The sequence below is a fragment of the Rhineura floridana genome, chromosome 2 (assembly GCF_030035675.1).
Source record: "Rhineura floridana isolate rRhiFlo1 chromosome 2, rRhiFlo1.hap2, whole genome shotgun sequence".
In the NCBI taxonomy this organism is placed as follows: Eukaryota; Metazoa; Chordata; class Lepidosauria; order Squamata; family Rhineuridae; genus Rhineura; species Rhineura floridana.
In genome coordinates this window covers 156,454,949-156,476,068 of record NC_084481.1, presented here as the reverse complement: position 1 = coordinate 156,476,068, position 21,120 = coordinate 156,454,949, and the positions used below count along the sequence as shown (strand labels likewise).

The following is a 21,120-nucleotide window of genomic DNA, read 5'->3' as shown; positions in this document are numbered from 1 at the left end:
AGCAGCTGCATTTTGTTTCCTGTAAGTCTTGCTTTATGTTTAAATCTCCAGGGGTCTCCGAACTAAAAGATTTCCATGAATCATATGAGTAGCAGTGAGTTCTTACCCACAGCATGAAAGAGCAGCTCATGCAGAATGTAGCTAAGAATAACTGGGTTGTGTATGTGATGCCAGACAGCTACAGGTGTTTTCAGCTGTTTCCGGAAAGAAACAATTGCATTATTTACTCTGCTACTCAATGTACTGAGGAAGAGATGAAACAAAAGGTAGTGGTTACCAGGAAAACCAGTTATGGGACTTATCCCGGATACTCATTTGGAAGTACTGTTTTTTTTCTCTTGTCAAGTTGAACTGCCCATTAATGTAGGAACTCTTGGCTTTCTGTATGCCATTTTGTATTTAAAGTTCACATTCTTCCAAGTAAATGGGCTGGGCTTAAAAATATTACTGAACTTCCAATCCCTTGTGTATCTGTTCAGAGATAATGCCTGTCTGTCTTTGTAGTCTTCAAGCATATAATTAATTTGAGTTAGAGGGGAGGAACAAAAAACTTTCCTTGGCACTGAAAATTAGCAGGGAGGATTCAAAAGCTGCTCTTACAGTAAGCAGAAGCAGTAGACTGGCAGCAGTAGGCTGGGTTGGTGGTGTTGCTCTTACTCATCGTAAAATAAGTAAAAACATGATTGAATAAACTTGACTAGAAATTGCTAGAACAATCTGAAGAACTGCAGCACTAGGTTCCAGAAATTGTTGTGAATTTCCTTTATGTTCAAATGGTTCTTAAGATTCCTCCCCCTGAAGTCCAGTGTTGGGTTTACTCAATCTGCTTTCCTTTTTGCTGAAAGACTGTGGATCAGTAATGGCAGACATACTTAACTGGAAAACAACATAATCAACATTATCAATTTTTCCCTGCAGTGCAGATGTAGAAGAGTGGGGTGTGGGGTTAAGCGTCATGGTCCACACCAAGGCCCAATAGACAGTGTCTTGTGGACACTGATTGTGCACCCTGAATGCACAGAAGTTCAGTATCTGGCATGCAGTGGTTCTTTGTTCGACAGGTTGACATGGAAAGGGTTCCTTCAAGTGTGATGCTTGAAAATCACTATTCTAATTAATTAGAATTGAGGTCAGTTGTTAGGAAAACTCAGCCTTGAACAAGCTTAGCGCTGCTTTTCATGTTAAATGTTTTGTGTGTGTTTGCAAAAAGTTTCATGTACCAATAAAACTAAAACATGTAAGCAGTAATCACAACGTTTCTGGCAAAGTGTGAAACTAACTGTGGCAGGGAGCCAGGATTGGCTATGGCTCCTCGATATGTGCACACAAAATGACATCTGCATGCAAGTTGTGATTTACCATCTGTGCAGGTCAAAGCTGAGATATATAACTGGAGTACTTTGTTTTATGTTGACATTGCATTTATGCTGTAACTTCATTTGGTTCTTTGTGTGTTAAATTAGCATTTTTATTTTGGTTGAAATACGCTTGCTGGTTGTGCAACTTGCAACATTGGTTTCAGGATGATCTCAAATCCTCCCATCATTTGGGTGCTTGAGGTGCCGTATGTGTTCCTTGAACACATATCAGTGAAGGTTGAAATGAGAATTGAAGACAAAGTTTAAAGAAGGCTTCCATTTCCATGACAGGAATTAGAGTAGGAGAGAGCCTGCACAATGTCTGTGTTGGAATTGCTTTTTAATATGTTTTTAAACCGTTTTTTAAAGATGTCTTGAAAGCTTTTTTGTTTTTAAGTTTTTAAAGATGTTTTATTTTAATGTATTTTAAAGTCTGTTTTTATGATGTTTTAAAGTGTTTTCAGTGCCTTTGTTTGCCGCCTTGGGCTCCTGCTGGGAGAAAGGGCGGGATATTAATGAATGAATGAATGATTTGGGTTCCCTTTTGGTGAAATATTTCCAAAGTAGGTGGTACTACCATTTCAAAAAAAAGAGAATACTCGTCCAGAGCACAAAGTGCAATGGAATCAAATTGAGGTTGTATTACTAGAATGCTTTTCTGTATTAAGCCTGGTCTACACATGTTGCCAAGTCCTGATGTGGTAGAATAGATTTGGCTGTACTATGTCTGACTACATGTGGGGTGATGCTATTTTGAATGCTTCCCCCCATAAAAAAAACTAGCATATCTGTGGGAAGAGGTTTTCCTCCAACCCATTTTCTTCTATGCTAATTGCTGCTTGCTGGAACTTCTCTTTTTTTCTTTTTTACACAGGGCAGCATTCAGAATCATAATCCTCCACCTCCAGTTTGAAATGGTATATAATCTGTTTTACCCTCTTCTTCCTGCCTCATTTTGCTCTATGTGTAGACTATGCTTGAGACAATAGGGGCCATCACTTGAGATCCTGGTGATTGTGATATGGGCTCTAGAGTAATGGCAGTAAAGCGGCACAGAATTTTCCCATGTAGACATTATCATCATTAACTGATGTGTTTTGGGGAGTAAAAATGTCTCTTGGAAAAACAACCTCTGCCTCTCTTTTCATGCCTGTCAATGGCCCAATCTGCTGCTTTGGCACCATTTTGCTACTTAGTTAGACTGCTTCTTCATGTTATGATCCCAGCCAATCAGAGATCATATAGTGAATGTGGTTGTGTCATGATATCACATAGCCAGTCAGCTTTGACAGTGTCATTGAGGGCAGAGCTTTCTGTATCACATTCTCATCACTGTAGATGTGTGTTGTTGGGGTTGGGAAGAGCACAATCTCTGAATGGGTGTCAAGTGGAGGGGGATGTGGCTGTTGCCTGGGCCACCAGACAATGCAGGCACTTCCCCAGCTGCTGTGCTACAATAATCCCCTTAACTACACATTTGATCTCCGCATCCTGCCTAGCTACCATTTCAGGAGAGTAACAGCTGGTCCCACAGTATGTTCAGACATTTACCTGCTTTTAGCCCCACCTTCAAGTCAGCTTTTTGCAAGGGCCAAAATATTCACGTAAAGTCCTCCATTTTGTCTCAATTCTCATTGGCAACAGAGTGTAAAGAAAGAGGCTGTGTTGATAATATCCAGTGAAAAAAGGGAAGAGAGGAGATTTTTCATTCTACCTTGTCCGGAAACTGTAGCTCTGATCTCTTCCTGCTTTCTGGTTGGTAGAGCAAACCTAGCTACAAACCACCTATCTCCAGTAATGGGCAATCAGGGCCTCCTTCATTCTTGCTGGGATAGTACATTGTGGAAAGTATGAGCTCAGATAGTGACCAGAGTTTAGATCTTCACTGTTGTCAGTATTTTATATTGTGAAGAATGCCTGACAGGAGCTTTTTGTGGGCCAAAGGCTCTGCTGGAATACCATGTTTGCTCTAGCCGAAAATTAAAAATAAAAGGGGAAATAAGAAGTTACATCTCAAAAATAACATTTTTTAGTTTATTATTTCACTCTGCATAAGATATTATAAATGCAGAGATTTTGATTTACATCTTTCTCTGATTTAAGTGACAGATGGCAACCTATTCCTAGTATCTTGCTAAATCACCTTAGTGCTCACTTGTTACATTGATACTGCAAAAATGCCAGTTAATCTACAAGGGAAAAGTTTCAGAATCAGGAATGAAAGCTTCTACAGAGACCTGCTGTTTTGATGTTTTGTGCTGTAGTTGAACCTGAATTTGCATCCTGCAGGTTACTTTTACAGCATAAGAATTTTAAGCACCACATGTGACAGTAGCTTCAAAGGCTATGAATTTCCTATATAGAAGGGCATTTGTCAGGGGACAGTATGGAAACTGTCATGTGGAAAGTAGCTCACACACCTACAGTTGTGCTGGGTCCTAACTTGAGTTGTTCCACACTTGTGTGTGTGTGTGTGTGTGTCAGTGTGTGACAGAATAAAACACTTGTGCGAGCATCACATGTAACAATTTACACACAGCTTGCACATTATTTATTTATTTATGTCTATAAAGCCCTATAGAACATGGGGCCAATATACCTTAAATATCATCTCGCTCTTTATATACCCAGTTGATCACTATGGTGATGGCCTCCTGTAAATACCATCTTATCAGGAAGTCTGTTCTGCACAATATTGGAATCAGGCATTTAGTGTTATAGTACCTACCCTTTGAAATTCCCTCCTGTTAAATATTAGACAGATGCCATCTCTGCTGTCTTTTCAGGACCTACTGAAGACCTTCCTCTTCCAACAAGCCTCTTAAGTAGAGACCTTTCCCAATCTGTATCTGTATTGCAATTGTTTTAATATATTTTTATTGTTTTATTGCTAGCTGTTTGGCACCCTGGACTCCTATTGGAGGAAGGATGGGATATTAAATAAATAAATAAATTTCCCCCTCCACTAGAATATTTGTAGAAAATGTACAGCTTTTCACGCACTCCTTAACATGCATGTAATGCCATCTTAATATAATGTGTATTGATTTTATTGCAAGACATATGTTCAGACAGTTAGCTTCCAGAGCTTTATTATGCTTCACAGTACTCAAGACACCCATTGAACCCTTCTTAAGAACTCTTCTTAAGTGATATTTCATATCTTTTAACTTATAGTGTAAGCAAAGGATCTGTGCGGTCATGAAGCATATCTAGCTGTCTGTGGGAAACTCTCACACCTGACTGAACTTCAACTTATACAGAAGTTCTTAATATGCATCCTCTCAGTAAGCCCTACTTAAAGTTTATTTTGCTGTGGACAAAGCTAGTTTGGGCTGTTGCTGGCCACTTGGGCTCAAAGAGTGCTTACAGAAATAATGTTATGTCTGTCTAAATTTTAGTTCCATCAGGACAGTTAGATGTCCTTCACAATTGCATAACTTTCTTGCTCCCAGGTCTTGGAACTTCCTTGAAGGCACTATTTCAGGGACTGCACAATTCCCTGAAACCTTGTAAAGGGCAATCTTGGGGGGGGGCAGGGTAATTTGCACAGCTGTAATTAAGTGCGCAGGACTTGGCTGCTTCTTAACAAGCCTAAAGTAAACTGAAACTAAATTCACTTTTTTGGCTTGGTAATAAGCCTAATCTATTTGTCAGTATGCCACCACACTAATATTTCTAGTAATGCCATAAAGGAGGCAGGCAGTAAATTTATGTGGCTGCTTACAAGGCCCACACACACCAACTGTCTTGCATATCAATAGAATCATAAAATTATAGAGTTGACCCTATAACACCATCAGGTCCAACCCCTTGCTCAACTCAGGAATCCAAATTAAAGCATACCCGACAGGTGGCTGTCCAGCTGCCTCCTGAATGCCGCCAGTGTTGCAGAACCCATCACCTCCCTAGGTAATTGGTTCCATTGTTGTATGGTCCTGTTCATGGAGCTTCACTGATGTCTGCATTATTCAGCAGTCTTACTGCAATCTTTTAAGAAGCCCTTCTGCTGTCTTTAGGCTCAATAGGGCATTGCCACTGAATGTTTTGACTGGGCTAGTTTATGTGTTTATGGTTACTAAATAGCGACTGCTTTAAATTTACATCGGCTCTTCATGCAGGTGAGACTGTCACTTTGCTACTTTTGGACCTTTGTAATGATGTGATGAAAATAGCCCAAACCCAAGTAGACAATCTCAGCATGCAGACAACTCTTCACATAGTAGTAGCCACCATCTTGGATGATTTATAATGGCTTCCACATTGCAACCATGTCATGTAAACTATCTACATACTTGCTTTTTTCTTTTTTGTGAACTCGGGTGCATGTTTTCTATCTCTGCCTCAGTTCGAGACTCAGGAGAACTTTAAATACCTCAGTATTCTGCAGGACAAGTTCTAAGTTGGTGATTATGCACATTTATATAATCTGAGGTGTGTGGCTTTTTTTGGTAGAGTAGCAGCTGATACCTCCCTTTTAAATATAATTCAATGAACAAGAGCAACTTCACCATTTAGTGATGCTCTTGGAAGATCCAAGGCTAAAACATTAACAGTAAAACTATTGCAAAAGGTCCTGTATCCCATGTGTCAAAGCTCTCTTAGGCATCTTGCCTTGTGCTGGATGGAGCAAGTTCAAGGGCAAGCCCAAAGTTATAAAACTGTATGTGTATATCATCACAATGTCCTGTGTGCAGAGATCTACGGCTAAACTAATATTTTATATAGCAACACTTATGAATGAATACCTGTTCAGTATCACATTGGTGAAATAAAATACCATATAATTTTGGATGCCCTTCTAAATTGTGTGTAATTCAAACATGCATTAAATGCAAGATGAAAAGGCATGTCCGTAAACTGTCTGTCTATATTCCTCCTAGTTCACTGCAACAGTGCAAAACACCTGTTTTCCTGCAATCATCTCAGAGCTAAATCCATAGTCCAGATACAAATCTGTAGAAGCCCTTGTCTCTGGGTCTCTGGATTTTGCAATTTATGTTAACAGCATAAAAGTGTGCAGAAATTGAACAGGCCTGATTATATAGTTCAGATTTTGACAATATTTGTTGCAGGTTCTAAAACTAATCAGTTTTGCAAAAGTGCATTTGATGTACTAGGTAATGACAAGGTTATTAGCAAGGTTAATTCTTCCTGCAGAGGCCTTATGGAGAAAGTTCTTTTAATTTTCCCTTTTCCTTTTGTGTGACAGAGCCTTAAACTCTGGAGTGGAGTACTACTGGGACCAGCTGAATGAAACCGTCTTCACTGTGCATTCCAACAGCAGGAGTACTGAGCGGCCTGGGTGAGTCTCTTGTTGTTGTTGTTGTTGTTATGTGCCTCCAAATCGACCACGACTTATAGCAACCCTATGAATCAGCGACCTCCAAGAGCATCTGTCATGAACCACCCTGTTCAGGTTTTGTAAGTTCAGGGCATATGCTGAACTGTATGTTTCTTCCACTGAGTTTACAAGAGCTGGCTGTGCCTGAGTTTCCCTCTTGTGATGACTGAATAATTAAAACTTATCTTCCCACTTGACACCTAGCTGACACCAGTTAGTACCATAAAGCTACCAATGGTTATGTTTGGTTAATTCACTAGTGCAGGTTGAAATGTTAAAATACATCTATCAACCATAGTCTTCCTAGCTATCAGCAATACCCTCAAATAACTCATTTGAAATCCATACATGCTTTGTTTATGAAAACATTACATGAAATTTAAGTAAATTATGGTAAGGGAAATTGTGTGAGAATGGACTAGTTACGATCTGAAACAGTAATGAATCTGGCATTCCTGATTAGCTGTAAGATTAATGCTGATGTCTTTAATCAAAATCATACAGATAAAAGGTAGAGGATGGCAAAATAGACATTTTGGCTACCCTATTGAACGGGTAGCCAATGTGGTGGGAGTTGTAGTTTTCAACTACAACTCCCACCAGCCCCTTCCAGCATGGCCAGTGTTCAGGGATGATGGGAACAGTAGTCCACAATACCTGGAGGACACCACTTTGGCTACCCAACTCTAGATCATTGTACATAACAAGATGCAAATGGGTGCCTAATGAAACTGCAGGAGAAATTATGGATAAATTACTGTTTTCAGAGTCATAGAGGGTATGGCATGTTTGTCCATTAATTCTTGAGTTTATTTTTTTCTCTCTTCAGAACTAGCAGAGCCACATGGAGAACAGACAGGGATATGGGCCTAATGAATGCCATAGGCCTGCAGCCACGGAACCCAACCACTTCTGTGACATCACAGGGCACACAGACTCTGGCTCCTCAGCTACAGAATGCAGAGACACAAACTGAGAGGGAAGTTCAGGAACCAGGAGGTTCTGCCTCAGGCACTACAGAAGGTAAGACTTGGCACAGAAGATTATCAGTACCAAAATCTGTCCTCTTTCACATAAGGGAACTTGGAATGTAACATACTTAAAAGTAAAATGTATCTGTACATGGAAGCTGCATCATCCTTAACCACAACCTTACTTTCTTGTTTCAGTGTTTTTAAAAAGTGAAATAATCTTTTCAACTACAAATTACCTTCCTTTTGGTCTTTACACCTCTTGTGCTTGTTGTGTCTAGATAGACTTGCCTCTAAAATGTTCTCCATAAACCAACAAATTGCTGCTCCTTTGCCAAATTAAAGAGTACTAAGATTCTAGCAAAGGAAACGTTTCCTCTCTGTGCTGTGTGCCCCTTGCAGTGTTTAAGAAAACACTTTTTCATTTATTCCTTAGATATACTGTATAGAAGAGAAGTACCAGAAAGCCAGGCCTTATGAGATACTGAAGGCCTGGTGTGATCAGGACTGTTAGAATGCTAATGGGACAAACCTGGAATGTTAGTTTACTGTAATTTTTTCAAGTCCACTGGATTAAGCAGAGGTCATCTTTTAAATAATAATAATAATATTGTAATTGTTTACACAGGCTCTATTTAGCAGTGGCAGATGCAGCAATTTGAGATGGTGTTATGAGTACTACATTATTCTGTCCTCAACAGAAAATAATGCAGTACTTTGTGGGACTTTTGGATGCATGGAAAAATACAAGGAACTATAAAGAGTGGAGTAGCTCCTTCCACTGGCTATTGGAAACTCCACCCTCCCTAGATTCTGACTTCAATATCTATTTTTTTTCCTCTGCACCTGTGAGGACTAGGCACTTTTAAAAGTTAAAGCTGGAATTCTGGGCATTCTGATTAATGTGCTAGATTTTGAGCTAGAAGCCAGATTCATCCATTTGTGTCATGTCCAAAAGCCAGTGGCACAGAATGCCTCAACCCGTGTACTAAGGAATCAAAATTTTCACCAGAAAATGTGATTATTTCGAGCCAGCCATACAGAAGCAAATCCTTAAAATGATGCTACAGTGCACCTGTTTATCAACTGCCCTGTCATAGGATCTGGGCTCTATTTGAAAAAGTATATACTGATCTTTTCTGCTTGTCCTTAGTATAGATAGAGCATGTTAGCTTGGCAGGAATGGGATCCATTGGTGGGTGCCGGTTCGAAAGCATTCCATCAACGTAACAGGCTGGTATCGATTAGAGTTTGTTCTTTGTCCATAAGCCACTGCTTTTACCAATCTGTTTTTTCCCCTCTGAAAAATAATTGATATTAATATTGATATTTATAAAGGAAATACTGATAAATTGAAGGAATTGATAAATTGAAGGAAATATCGATAAAAATATTGATATTGCCCATATCAATATTTTAGATGCCATTTTTTTTTTAAAAAAATGGTTTCCAAAAATAGTCAAGGAAAATCACTACATAAAAATCCAATCTGCAATTATAGCTAATAAGCAAATTAATGGAAAATTTGGTACCAAATTCATATTGGCCAGAATTCTAGCACATTCCTAGTTTGTAGGACATAAAACTCTGCCTCAGGAACAACTTCACATTTTATTACAAGCACAGCTTACTCTCACAGTGCTTGTAAAATCTGTTACTGTGATGTAATTATAATCTCTCCTTCAGGTTTCTATTTGAAGATAAACTCAGAAAGCAGGTCTGTATCAGTTATCAGGAACCACCACATTTGGCAGTAGATTGAGTACATAACCGTGTTTGCTTGTTGCACTGAACTATGAGTTTTAGTATATTCCCCCTGCCCCAGAACACCCACGAGGAAAATATTTGTTATTACCTATAGTCTAGTGTTACATCAGAACCCTATATTGTGGTTAATCTTAATTATAGTTTACTAAAACAAGCCATCTTCATAAAATGCCGTTTGAAGTTGGCTTCTTTTAGTAAACCATAGTTAAGGTTAATCATAGTTTGTGCAAATTTGGATGTTGCAACAAGCTTTAGTTATTAAAAAGGGGGGGGACTTCCTAACTTCCCTTTGTGACAATACCCAGAGGAGGAGGGAGTGTGAACACCTGAGGCTTGCTGCAGTTTGTCGTGAGCCAAACAGGGAGGGGGCAGATATACGAGGGCAAAACAGAGGATGAGGACTTGGACTGGGAACCTGGGGAGGGGGCAGATCGCAGGATGGACTCACAGGGCGCCCCAGCCCCCATCTTGGACAACTCAGCCTCCTCAGCTCCTGACCCCCCATGGAAGCGCCGCCGCCAGAGATTCAACCTTGCACGTCAGATGTTTCCCAGCCGAGCACTGCCCAGCTTCCCCCACCTCAACGGTCAGCTAGCAGCCCCCCTCTGTCGGAGATGGAAGCTGAGATCAAACCACCTTTGCCCCGCGCTTGGAGGTATTTGAGGCAAGAAGTTCAACAGTCTGAGCTGAGAAGGAGCCCCTGTGTGTGCGCATGAGATCCAAGTCTACTTAAGGGGACTTGGGGGGGGGACCCAGCTGCTGAGGCAATGCCTTAGAGCTGCGAAGACATACTTATGTTAGTTTAGGGCAAAAGTTCCTAGAAAGCATAGTTCGGTTAATGAGGCACACTGCTTTTGATATATCTATAACTATAATAAAAGAGAAAAAAACACAGACCCATCTGAGACTGAGTCCTTCGACTTCGGGCAGGACACAGCTCAACCTCATAATGCTAAACCATGTGAACACAGAAACTGACTAATGCATTTGGGTTGGTTGGTGTAAATATTGTAGTTATTTACTCTCATATCTCTTTTAATTTATTTATATTTATTATCATTATTTTTACCCTGCCCTTTTTCCAAAACTGGAACTCACGGCGGCTTCCAGATAAAAGCACACATATAATTAAAAACATACAAAAGTCTAGATTAAAATCAAATTAAACAATTTACAGTATTAAAACCATTCATACATACAGTTAAAATAATTCAAACTCAGTTTAAAATAATACAGTGAGGCAACAGCAATGCAGCACCCTTCAAGACCTGTCCTTAACAGCTTTCAGTTCCAAAGGCTTGTTGAAATAAAAAAGTCTTTGCTTGCCGACAGAAGGACTGCAAGGAGGGGGCCATTCTTGCTTCCCTAGGAAGGGAGTTCCAAAGCCTCGGGGCAGCCACCGAAAAGGCCCTATCTCGCGTCCCCACTAGTCGTGCTTGTGAGGATGTAGGTATTGAGAGAAGGGCCTCTCCTGAGGATCTCAGGGCCCGGGCAGGCTCATATAGGGAGATACGGTCTGACAGATAGCCTGGACCTAAGCCATATAGCACTATATATGATAGCACTATATTCAGTTATTTTTTTTAACTGAAGACAGATAAACTCTAAAGATTACACTAGCATTCTTGCTATATTTCATTTCATTTTTACTCCTCCTGAATCTTCACATGCTTCTTCCACCTGAAACTGCAGACACAATAGCATTGTTGCCTAGAGGAATTTTCACAATAAACATTGATGCTGAACTCTTACGCACAAATAAGAGAATGCAGAACCTCAAGATAGAGTGGCTAGTAACCAGGATAATGATTTAGCCAAAAGAAATTAGTGAGAAATGTTGAGGAGGTATTAATATGAATGTGTATGTGGAATGCAATGGCTCATATTCACGGCTAAAACTAAATGTAAAAAGAAAAAAGTTTGATAATGACACAGGTATAGGACAAAATGTAGGAAGAAGGATGACAGGCCTATCATACAAAAATGCATTAATTTTAAATGAGGTAAAAAAATTTATATGATGAAACTAGTGCAAACAGTGATAGATCCTTGGAATACACTCCATCCTCACGCAAATATCAGGAGCCATTTACACAGAATGCCACATCCTAAGAAAAACAGTCACGTTTCACTCTCACCTACAAGACAAAATAATGTTCACATTTGGGTTTCCATAATTTGAAAAATGTCCACTGAATCATACTAACAAATTGTAATTTGCCCTGGGCTGAGGATGTGGAGGAGAAAGAGCAGAGAAAATGAAAACTAACAAAGAGGGCTGACTTGAAGGGCTTGCAGCAGTATTCAGGACCTAAATGCTTATAGTTCATTCTAAACATGCTCAGATTGTTACTGCATAGCGGAGTACCTGATGTCTCCCACCTTAATCGATTAAGCTGAGAGGCATTCAGAACTTCTTTCCCATGTTTCCCATCATGAGCAAGCTCAGAAGAAACTGTCAGTATGTGGGTCATAAAGATGAGGTTTGAACACTTTTGCACACACACGGTCAGGGTAAGTTTTAGGAAAGGGAAGGGAACCAGTGGAGAGGGCTCGCTTCAAGTGTCCTTGGGCTTGGACTTCCTGAGCTTTCTCAGAAAAAACCTGGGAAGACCACATATTTTCCAAGAATATTCCATGAAAGCTTAGAAAAACTGAACCAATTATAAGGCAAGCCAGGGGGTGAGGGGAGGCTCAACCATTGCTATTTTATTTATTTATTTATTACATTTATATACTGCCCCATAGCCGGAGCTCTCTGGGCAGTTTACAGCAATTAAAAACAAATATACAAATTTTAAAACACAATTTAATTTTTTTTAAAAAAAATTAAAAACACATGCTAAAATACCTGGGAGAAGAGGAAAGTGTTGACTTGGCGCCAAAAAGATAACAGTGTTGGCGCCAGGCACACCTCGTCAGGGAGATCATTCCATAATTTGGGGGCCACCACTGAGAAGGCCCTCTCCCTTGTTGCCATCATCTGAGCTTCCCTCGGAGTAGGCACCCGGAGGAGGGCCTGAGATGTTGAGCGTAGTGTACGGGTGGGTTCATGTCGGGAGAGGTGTTCCATCAGGTATTGTGGTCCTAAGCCGTGTAAGGCTTTATAGATTAAAACCAGCACTTTGAATCGGAAACATATATAAAAGTGTATAAAAACTATAAAAGTGAAGCAATATTCTCTGCCAATATAATAACAGTTAGGATTCAGGAATTCCTGCATGAATACCCTGCTCTGCCATGAACTCGGTAGGCAGCCTTTGAAAATGATTGAATTTGCCTGTAAAATGGAATAAACATTTCCTACAGTATTTCCCCAGGAGATTTTGTGGATTAATTAGTATTTGTAAAGAGCTTTGTTGATGTAAATCATTGTGAGACTGAGTAGTATTGGTGGCACCCAGCAGGGTTATAAAACACATGACTCACTTTGCTCAGTGACTGCTTTGGAACAAGACAGAAAAAGAGAATTATATATTACAGGTGACTTGGAATGTAGGGTTTTTTTTAAAAAAAAAAGTTTTGTGCTTTGCCAGGGCAGGGGACTTTTTTTAAAATGTGGGTGTCATGTGGAAAGACGTACAGTACAGCACTAGAAACAGGTATTTGTATGTTGGTAAATGTAGCCCGTTTTCCCCTCTGCAGGGCTCTGCAGAGATTGTCTTTCTGAGAGTCTCTGCTCCTTCTTTGGAAGGATGACAATAATATGAGTAACTTATTAAAAGTGAATCCCTCTAGTGCAGATGTTTCCTTTTCTGTTAGGTAATTGCTGTCTTGTGTATTCTGTTGCTTGTGAAGCCTGAATCAATCAGAGAAATGTAAGTTTAGGCAAAAGACCCTAAGAATAAATGTGAGGCTCAAAGTTCTCTTGCTGCTTAAAAAAGGGTTTCCAATACAGGACAATATCCAAACAAAATTCCACACTGTCATTCAATGTTTTAAAGTGGTTCCGATCCTATCTCCAAGGTCGCTCTCAGAGAACAGAATTGGGTGGCTGTCTTTCGGCCCCCTGGCAGTTGTGCTGTGGGGTGCTTCAGGGTACCATCTTGTCCCCCATGCTGTTTAACATCTATATGAAGCCCTTGGGAGTGATCATCAGGAGATTTGGGGCGAGGTGTCAAAAGTATGCTGACGATACCCAGCTCTGTTTCTCCATAACATCTGAATCAGGAGAGGCCGTGCAAGCCCTGGACCGCTGCCTGGACTCGATGGTGGGCTGGATGAGGACCAATAAACTGAGTTTGAATCCTAGCAAGACAGTGACACTGGGTTGGTGGTTCCAGGTTCAGATGATTGGTCGGTTGCCTGCTTTGTATGGGGTTGTACTCCCTCTGAAAGAGCAGGTCCGTAGTCTCAGGGTGCTCCTGGATCCATCTTTGTCGCTAGAGGCCCAGGTGACCTCCGTGGCTAGGAGTGCCTTTTACCAGCTTCGGCTGATAAGACAGCTGTGGCTATTTCTGGACCGGGATAGCCTGACCACTGTTGTCCATGCACTGGTAACCTCCAGGCTGAATTACTGTAATGCACTCTGTGTTGGGCTGCCCTTGAGGTTGGTCCGGACGTTGCAGCTGGTACAAAATGCGGCGGCGAGACTACTCTCTAGGGCAGGGTATTGCCAGCATGTCACCCCGCTGCAGAAATAATTGCACTGGCTGCCCATTTGCTACCAGGCCAAGTTCAAGGTTCTAGTTCTGGTGTGCAAAGCCTTATACAGCTTGGGACCAGGGTACCTGAAAGACCGTCTTACCCCTTATATACCCAGTCGATCACTGCGCTCTGCAGGTGAGGGCCTCCTGCAGATACCATTTTATCAGGAGGTCCATTCTGCACAACATAGGAGACAGACCTTTAGTGTAGTGGCACCTACCCTGTGGAATTCCCTCCCCTTAAATATTAGACAGGCACCATCTCTGTTATCTTTTCGGCGCCTGTTGAAGACTTTCCTCTTTCAACAAGCCTTTTAAGTTAAGACCTATCCCAGTCTGCATCTGTATTGGAATTGCTTTTAATACTTTTTTTTTTTTTTTAAACACATTTTTTTTTCTAAACAATATGTTTTTTTAACCCTTTTTATTTAAGATGTTTTTAAAGCTTTTTTAAAGAATGTTTTAAAAGTTGTTTTGTTTAAATGTATTTTAAGGTCTGTTTTCATGATGTTTTAAAGTGTTTTTACTGCTTTTGTTTGGCGCCCTAGGCTCCTGCTGGGAGGAAGGGCGGGATATAGATTAATAAATAAATAAATAAATGAACTCTTCCATTGAAATAAGTGGGACACAGATTGTCCTCATAATGGTTTGTCACTTTTGGCCAAATTCTGAGACTGACAAAATATAAACATGAGGGCACTGGCAGAACACTGAAGGGGAGCTGATACTGTACCCCATCCTTGGGGAAGTCATCAAGTCTTTGAAATTATTAATGAGTAATCCTTTTTAACTTTCAAATTAAATTTCCAAATTAGCTAGTATTGCAAAGGGAGATGGTGCAGGGTGTTGTCATCTCGATGCCAGGTTTCTTCCATGACTTGGGATTTGTAGCAAAGCACAATGCAAAGTTATACAGCATATGAGCTAGTAATTATGATCCTAGAATGGGTGCATTGTTTGGTACTGTAGAATATCCTTGTCACTTCTGGGGTCTCCAGTGCAGGGTAACAATTTACATTCGCTTTCCACTTGCACAATATGGATTGAGCTATATATTCCAAAGCCAATAGCAGTTTAACCCGGATGTTTTCAAAACTTGCTTCTGCAATTATCTGGGCTAACGTTGTAGTGTGTGTTGAACATATATAGGAAAATCATCCTCGATGTAGAATGTTCCCCATTTCCTTGGGAAATAACTCCTATAATCATAGAGTCCTGCTTTGTGGTTGACAGTTCCTTTGGAATAAAAGTTGCAGGTCTGTCGTCCTACTTCAAATACAATCAAATAATTTTCAAGGAGGAATTTGGTAGATCCTTTTTGAATTTTGTATCCAATATGTAATGATCCTTCCATACTGAGCAAAATGGATTGGAGTTGCTCACAATAATCTCTCTCTCTCTCTCTCTCTCTCTCTCTGGAATAAGATATCATGAGGTTGACTGCATGTATACGGAATATGTAATTATTGTTTTGAGCTTTGATGAGAGGACATGGTAACCTTGATGCACTGGACATGCCTCCTTTCATATTGGTTGCACTCATTGAGGTGCTGGCTTTGAGATCTTTAGGAGACTTGGTGAGTCCAAGATCTGAAAGGCTTCTGCCTAAAGAAAATGGCAAAGCAGCTCAGGTGTTTGAAAGGCAGATTTTGCTTTAAGGTGATTCTGATATGGGAACAGCCAAAGTGAAAGGACAGCAGTTGCTTTTCTCTGTACGTTACATCTGTTCACATCACTCATTGCCTTCTTCCTTGAATAGTTTCTTCATCTGGTTTGAGTTTAGTCTTTGTACTTTGGAGCTTTGGCTTTATCTGACTAGTCTGCCACTGGCATTGCCTCCTTATTATACAGCCAGTGTGGATTTTTCACATTCTGCAATGTTAAATTGAAAATACCCCCATGCCATTCTGATGCTTCCCATAAGCTCATTTCAGAATAAAACCTTACCAAACGTACAGTCTTGAACTCAGAAACGCTTGCTTAACAACCCTCTCAATTTTCATGGTGATGCACAAAACAGTCAGAGAGAATAGAGAGTTCAAAGTCTAAAAAGAGAGGGGAAAAACCCAGAGCCCTTTTGGACTTTTTTCTCTGAGAGTTCTCATAATCTGTTGAAATTCATTAAAAATCAGCCATGTTCACAGAGTGCCTTTAATCCTAATAGGACCTTGCCCCATACTCTCACCTTCATCTGCTGCAGTTTAAAAGTTTAAAAAATGCCTGGCTGATTTTTAATTAAGTTAAGAAATTTTGGCTTGAAGCCAATGATAATGCGGGGCATGCTCAGTAAGAACCAACTGTCAGTGTTCTAAAAGCCTCACGGCTGCTGGGCTTGGCTGATCAGGGAGCCACACCCACACCAGACTTTGATTTCACTTGAGACAGTCATGGCTTCCCTCAAAGAATCCTGGGAAGTGTACTTGTGAAGGGTGCTGAGAGGAGACTCCTATTCCCCTGAGAGGATGGTTAACAGTCAGCCACTCTGATTGAAGGTCTGTGAGAGGAACAGGGCGTCTCCTAGCAACTCTCAGCACCCTTCACTAACTACACTTCCCAGATTCTTTGAGAGAAGCCATGATTGTCCAAAGTGTAATAGAGGCCTGGTGTGGATGTGGCCAGGGACAGCTTTGTTTTAAATTTGGGTGGGAAGTAGGGTTGCCAGGTTCAGGGCCTGAGACTGATCCTGTATCTTTAAGGTGAAGAGAAAGTCAGCCAAGTGCAGGTGTTCTTGCAACATTGTAATGTGAAAAACCACAAGGTGGAATTCTCCCTTCCCCCTGCACAACTTTTAAAGATACAGAAGACCTCTTGGTTGCCAGGCCCAGCCTCCAAGAGGTCTTCTGTATCTTTAAAAGTTGTGCAGGGTCAAGGGAGAATTTCACCTTGTGTTTTTTCCCATTACAGTGTTGCAAGAACACCTGCACTTGGCTGACTTTCTCTTCTAAAGATACAGGATCAGTCTCAGGCCCTGACCCTGGCAACCCTAGTGGGAGGCTACATGTGCCTTCTGTAGAATAAAAAGGTGGGAGAGAAGCTGAAATGCAATGATACTGTTCACAATGTTTTCCTTTTGCAAAGGAAAGGGGCTTCCCCCAGGTCAGAAAGACTTTGAAATTAATGAAAATAAATTTGACACAGATTTCTAGGATGAATAATGAGGGAAATAAAATTTTCTGGTTTAGATTCTCTGTAGAAACATTAGTAACACAGGAAAGAAGCAAATTAAGAAGAACACCAACACGCATACAAAAATATAATTCTCTATCTTTGGAGATGGCAGATATTGCCACCACTCACCATATGCTGAGAGGCACGTTACCGAATTCTTCCAAGCTACACAGCAAGTAGATTGGACTGTGAAATGCAAATGGTGTTTGCATTTTGACAAATCTGTAGGGCAGTCCAATATCTCAGAGAGGAGGTCAGTTCTCCTGCTCCCCTGGTGCATTCACTATAGCTGCCCAATTTCCCTGCTTTTTAAAGTTTGATAGAAATATCAGTGGGGTATAGGTACGTTCTTAAACTGCAAGGTTTTTTGCCTATTAGTGAATAAGATTGAATGAGGGTTTAAGAACACATAGCAAACTTTAGTTTCTCCTTTTTAGAGGTTTATGTCAAGGATGTTCATAATTTTTTTTTGTTTTAATTATAGAATGTTTTGCTAAAAACGGATTTACAGATAATGAGAATATAAGAGGTTGTATATGTTTGAACTTCTGAACTAAAGATGTTATAGCCATTTTAGAATTATTCATCTTTTCCTCTGCTATTGTGAACAAAATTAAAAAGTTCTTTGATATAAAATTATTCTAAATTAAAGTTATTTACTGATAAGCGTGAAGCAGAGCACACTTTTTAAAGTATACATTTAATGAAGCAGAGAAATTAAATACCTTGCAATCATCTTATCACATAGTATAAAAGATCTATAGAACTTAACTTCCTACCTTTAATTAAATTTTAAAAAAATCACTGTAATGTTAGAGAAATTATACAGTATCCTTCCTGGACAGAATTTCATGTATAATAATGAATTTGCTTCCAAAGATCTCTCCCACTTGCACACATGCATACACACACACGAATAATAAGTAATACAGGTACTCTTTTTTCCAATAGAATGATATTAGATGGACTATTGGCTGTGTCTCTTGCCAACTGTTGTTTCTGTGTAGCCCATATAAAAGCCATGGCAGTTTGATGGCAAAGCAATTAAAAATAAGCAAGAAGACTAAAATGTATTCAAGCAATCTTTTATGCTGCCTAGTGATCTAAGTGAAGAATTCCGCACTCAGGAATTCAGACCTTCCTGACAAGAGTATCACAGAAATGCATATCCATTATCATCAATGAAGGAAATGTAAACTTGTAATACTCTCTTTAAAAAACACTAGCAAGAAAATGGATGCAACAGATCTGCAAATGTTGTTTCGACATGGGGAAATAGTGCACTTAAATATATCAGAAATATCATTGTTTCCACTTTTGCATAATTGTAAAGAAACGTCCCGCAAACAAGAATAAATTATATCTGTCTTTATTTGTTACTACAATAGAGGAAATAATATCAAGGGGAAAACCCACAAAGGACTATTTTAACGATATAAAAAACGAATTAGTCTTGCTTTTAGAAGCAAGACCAGCCTATGTTAGACCAGTGGTTTTTTAACTCTGTTGTAAAAAAAATAATCCTGGGGATCCTCGGGCTTATCGAAGGTTCTTCACTGAGAAGATCAGTAATGGTGAGCAATACTCCAGTAAGCAGCCTGTCCAGAACCAGTGACCTGCTGTAATTACACAGTTGAATGTGCAGAATATGTGGTGTGTTTGATGGCAAAATCCATATATAGCAATGGTGAGTCCCGATGAATCTAGCCATTGTCCTGAATAGACAAAATGCATATCCTAGAACACTTCCTGGAATCTTCTGCAACATGCAGGGCATTCCATGGCAGATATTAGTATTTCCATGGGAGAGGAGTTCATTTAGAGAAGCAAGAAGTTTAAAAACTATTGGATTAGGGAAATATCTCCTGAGCAAGGAACCATATGGGGCAATGCTGCTATTTCATCTATTTATACAATCATAATTAAAGGCAGATTTATAAAACTGTGATCTAAATACCACATGTTGCCCACCTGTCTAAAATTTCATCTCTGTATAAAAAGAGACTTGAGACTCAGAGCTGAACTCCACATTCATTGGTAGTGGCATGGGAGCTTCTTCCTTATGTTGAAATTCCAGTCTGACTCAATACATGTCAGAACCAGAAGCCAGTTGCATGGCTCCTTTTTACCTGATTGTGTCATCTCCCTCCTGGCTCTGTAAAGTTCCAGAGACAAGAAACTCTACTTGGCCCTGCCCTTGCAAGTCAGATTCAGAAACTTCCTGGAGCGTCATGTCATCAAAACATAACTGTTCTCATGCAGTTACTAATAAGTGTAAATTAGGCCTCCTTCACTGATTGGACATCAAAATTGTTGTGATATTTCACCAATATGGAAGTATGCCACACACAGAGTCCAAGTCACCTAAATTACTAATAAAGCCTCAAAATGGATAGTGGCCAGGAATGTATATCTATGCAAAACAGCATTGGAAAGCTACTTTGTCCTGTTCCTGTTGCTTGATAACAGTTGACATTCATCCAGACATTCACCCCTTAGACCAGCCTTTCCCAACTAGTGGGCCACCAGATGTTGGACCACAATTCCCATCAGCCTCAGCCATCATTGCCAATGGTCAGGAAAGATGGGAATTGTGGTCCAACAACATCTGGTGGCCCACTAGTTGGGAAAGGGTGCTGCATCCATTTTTCTTATACTGAAGAGAGAGTGCTGAACCTTTATTACAAAATACAATTAAATGCTTGTCATTTAGGGAAACATCTATTGCTTTTGCTGAAGTGGGCTAATAGCACAATAAGTGTGTGTTTGTCTTTAAAGATGTCACAGGACTCTCTCTGTTCTTGCTGCACAAGACTCAGACTGCTTCCTTTTTTGAAATTTGTCAACTGTGTAAGTACATCAAACACACTCAGAGGAGGGAGGCCTAGAAAACAATGGGGCAAATGGTGATGCCCTGTAGGTCTAGCAATGATGCTGAAGATCAGCCCCTTAGAAAAATGCTAACTTTGGCTTCTCTGCATTTCTTAGTCTGTATTAATCAGATCACTCCTGACATGATAAATTACTGAGCAGCCAGTCCTGCTGCTTCTGTGACGAGGCAACAGCCCCAACCCCTGGAATTTTGCCCTTGCTGCAGAATTAAAACAGATGTCTTGTGTGGAAAAGTAAGGGGGGGGGAAATGAGAATGTCAACATGTTCTGCCTGAAAGGCTCAGCAGATACGCTTCATAGTGATTGTGAGTGAAGCACTAGCTGACAAGTGTGCTTGACTTACATTTCCAAAAAGCATGACCCTTCCCAGTTTATAGGACAAAGATATACAGAGGGTAGACTTCAAACACTAAGGCAATATTTAGAGTTCTGAAACTTGAGACTGATTTTGTTCACATAAAGCAGTAGAATCTGTGGGTGTAGTTAGCATGTTGCCACCTAAATATATCTACCTCACTCAAATCATTCCATCACTCTCTGATGAAAGATGCTAGATCTAGCTAAAGCTTCATGCTCTTGGGATAAGGATAATATTTTCCAGTAAGAGAGAATGTTCTTGCTTGAAGACAGTTATCCTTTCATGGTGTGTTCCCGGTGCAGTGGAGTTGCAGTGGGTAAGTACAGTGGTCACTACAAATAGCTTCAATGAACAGAAACCATGAAAAGGTTCCCCCTTCCCTTTTCCTTGTGTTATTGTCCACTAGCTATAGTAATACTGCATTAATTACTGGAATCTTCTTGAAAATAATAGCGAACCAGTACTAAATAATAGTTTTATTCACTAATAGGCAAAAAACCTTCCAGTTTAAGAACGTACCTATAGCCCACAGATATGTCTATCAAACTTTAAAAAGCAGGGAAATTGGGCAGCTATAGTGAATGCACCGGGGAGCAGGAGAACTGACCTCTCTGAG

At 40.2% G+C, this 21,120-nt stretch overlaps 1 protein-coding gene across 5 annotated transcripts in view; it reads left to right on the top strand.

The window, feature by feature from the left end:
* Positions 1 to 21,120, top strand: part of AMBRA1 (autophagy and beclin 1 regulator 1) — a 243,867-nt gene that overhangs the window by 214,024 nt on the left and 8,723 nt on the right. For all 5 annotated transcript variants that reach the window (XM_061610890.1, XM_061610887.1, XM_061610888.1 and 2 more), the window contains 2 exons: positions 6,571 to 6,663; positions 7,532 to 7,725. In XM_061610890.1, the coding sequence (XP_061466874.1) occupies positions 6,571 to 6,663; positions 7,532 to 7,725 (287 nt within the window). The remainder of the gene's footprint in view (positions 1 to 6,570; positions 6,664 to 7,531; positions 7,726 to 21,120) is intronic.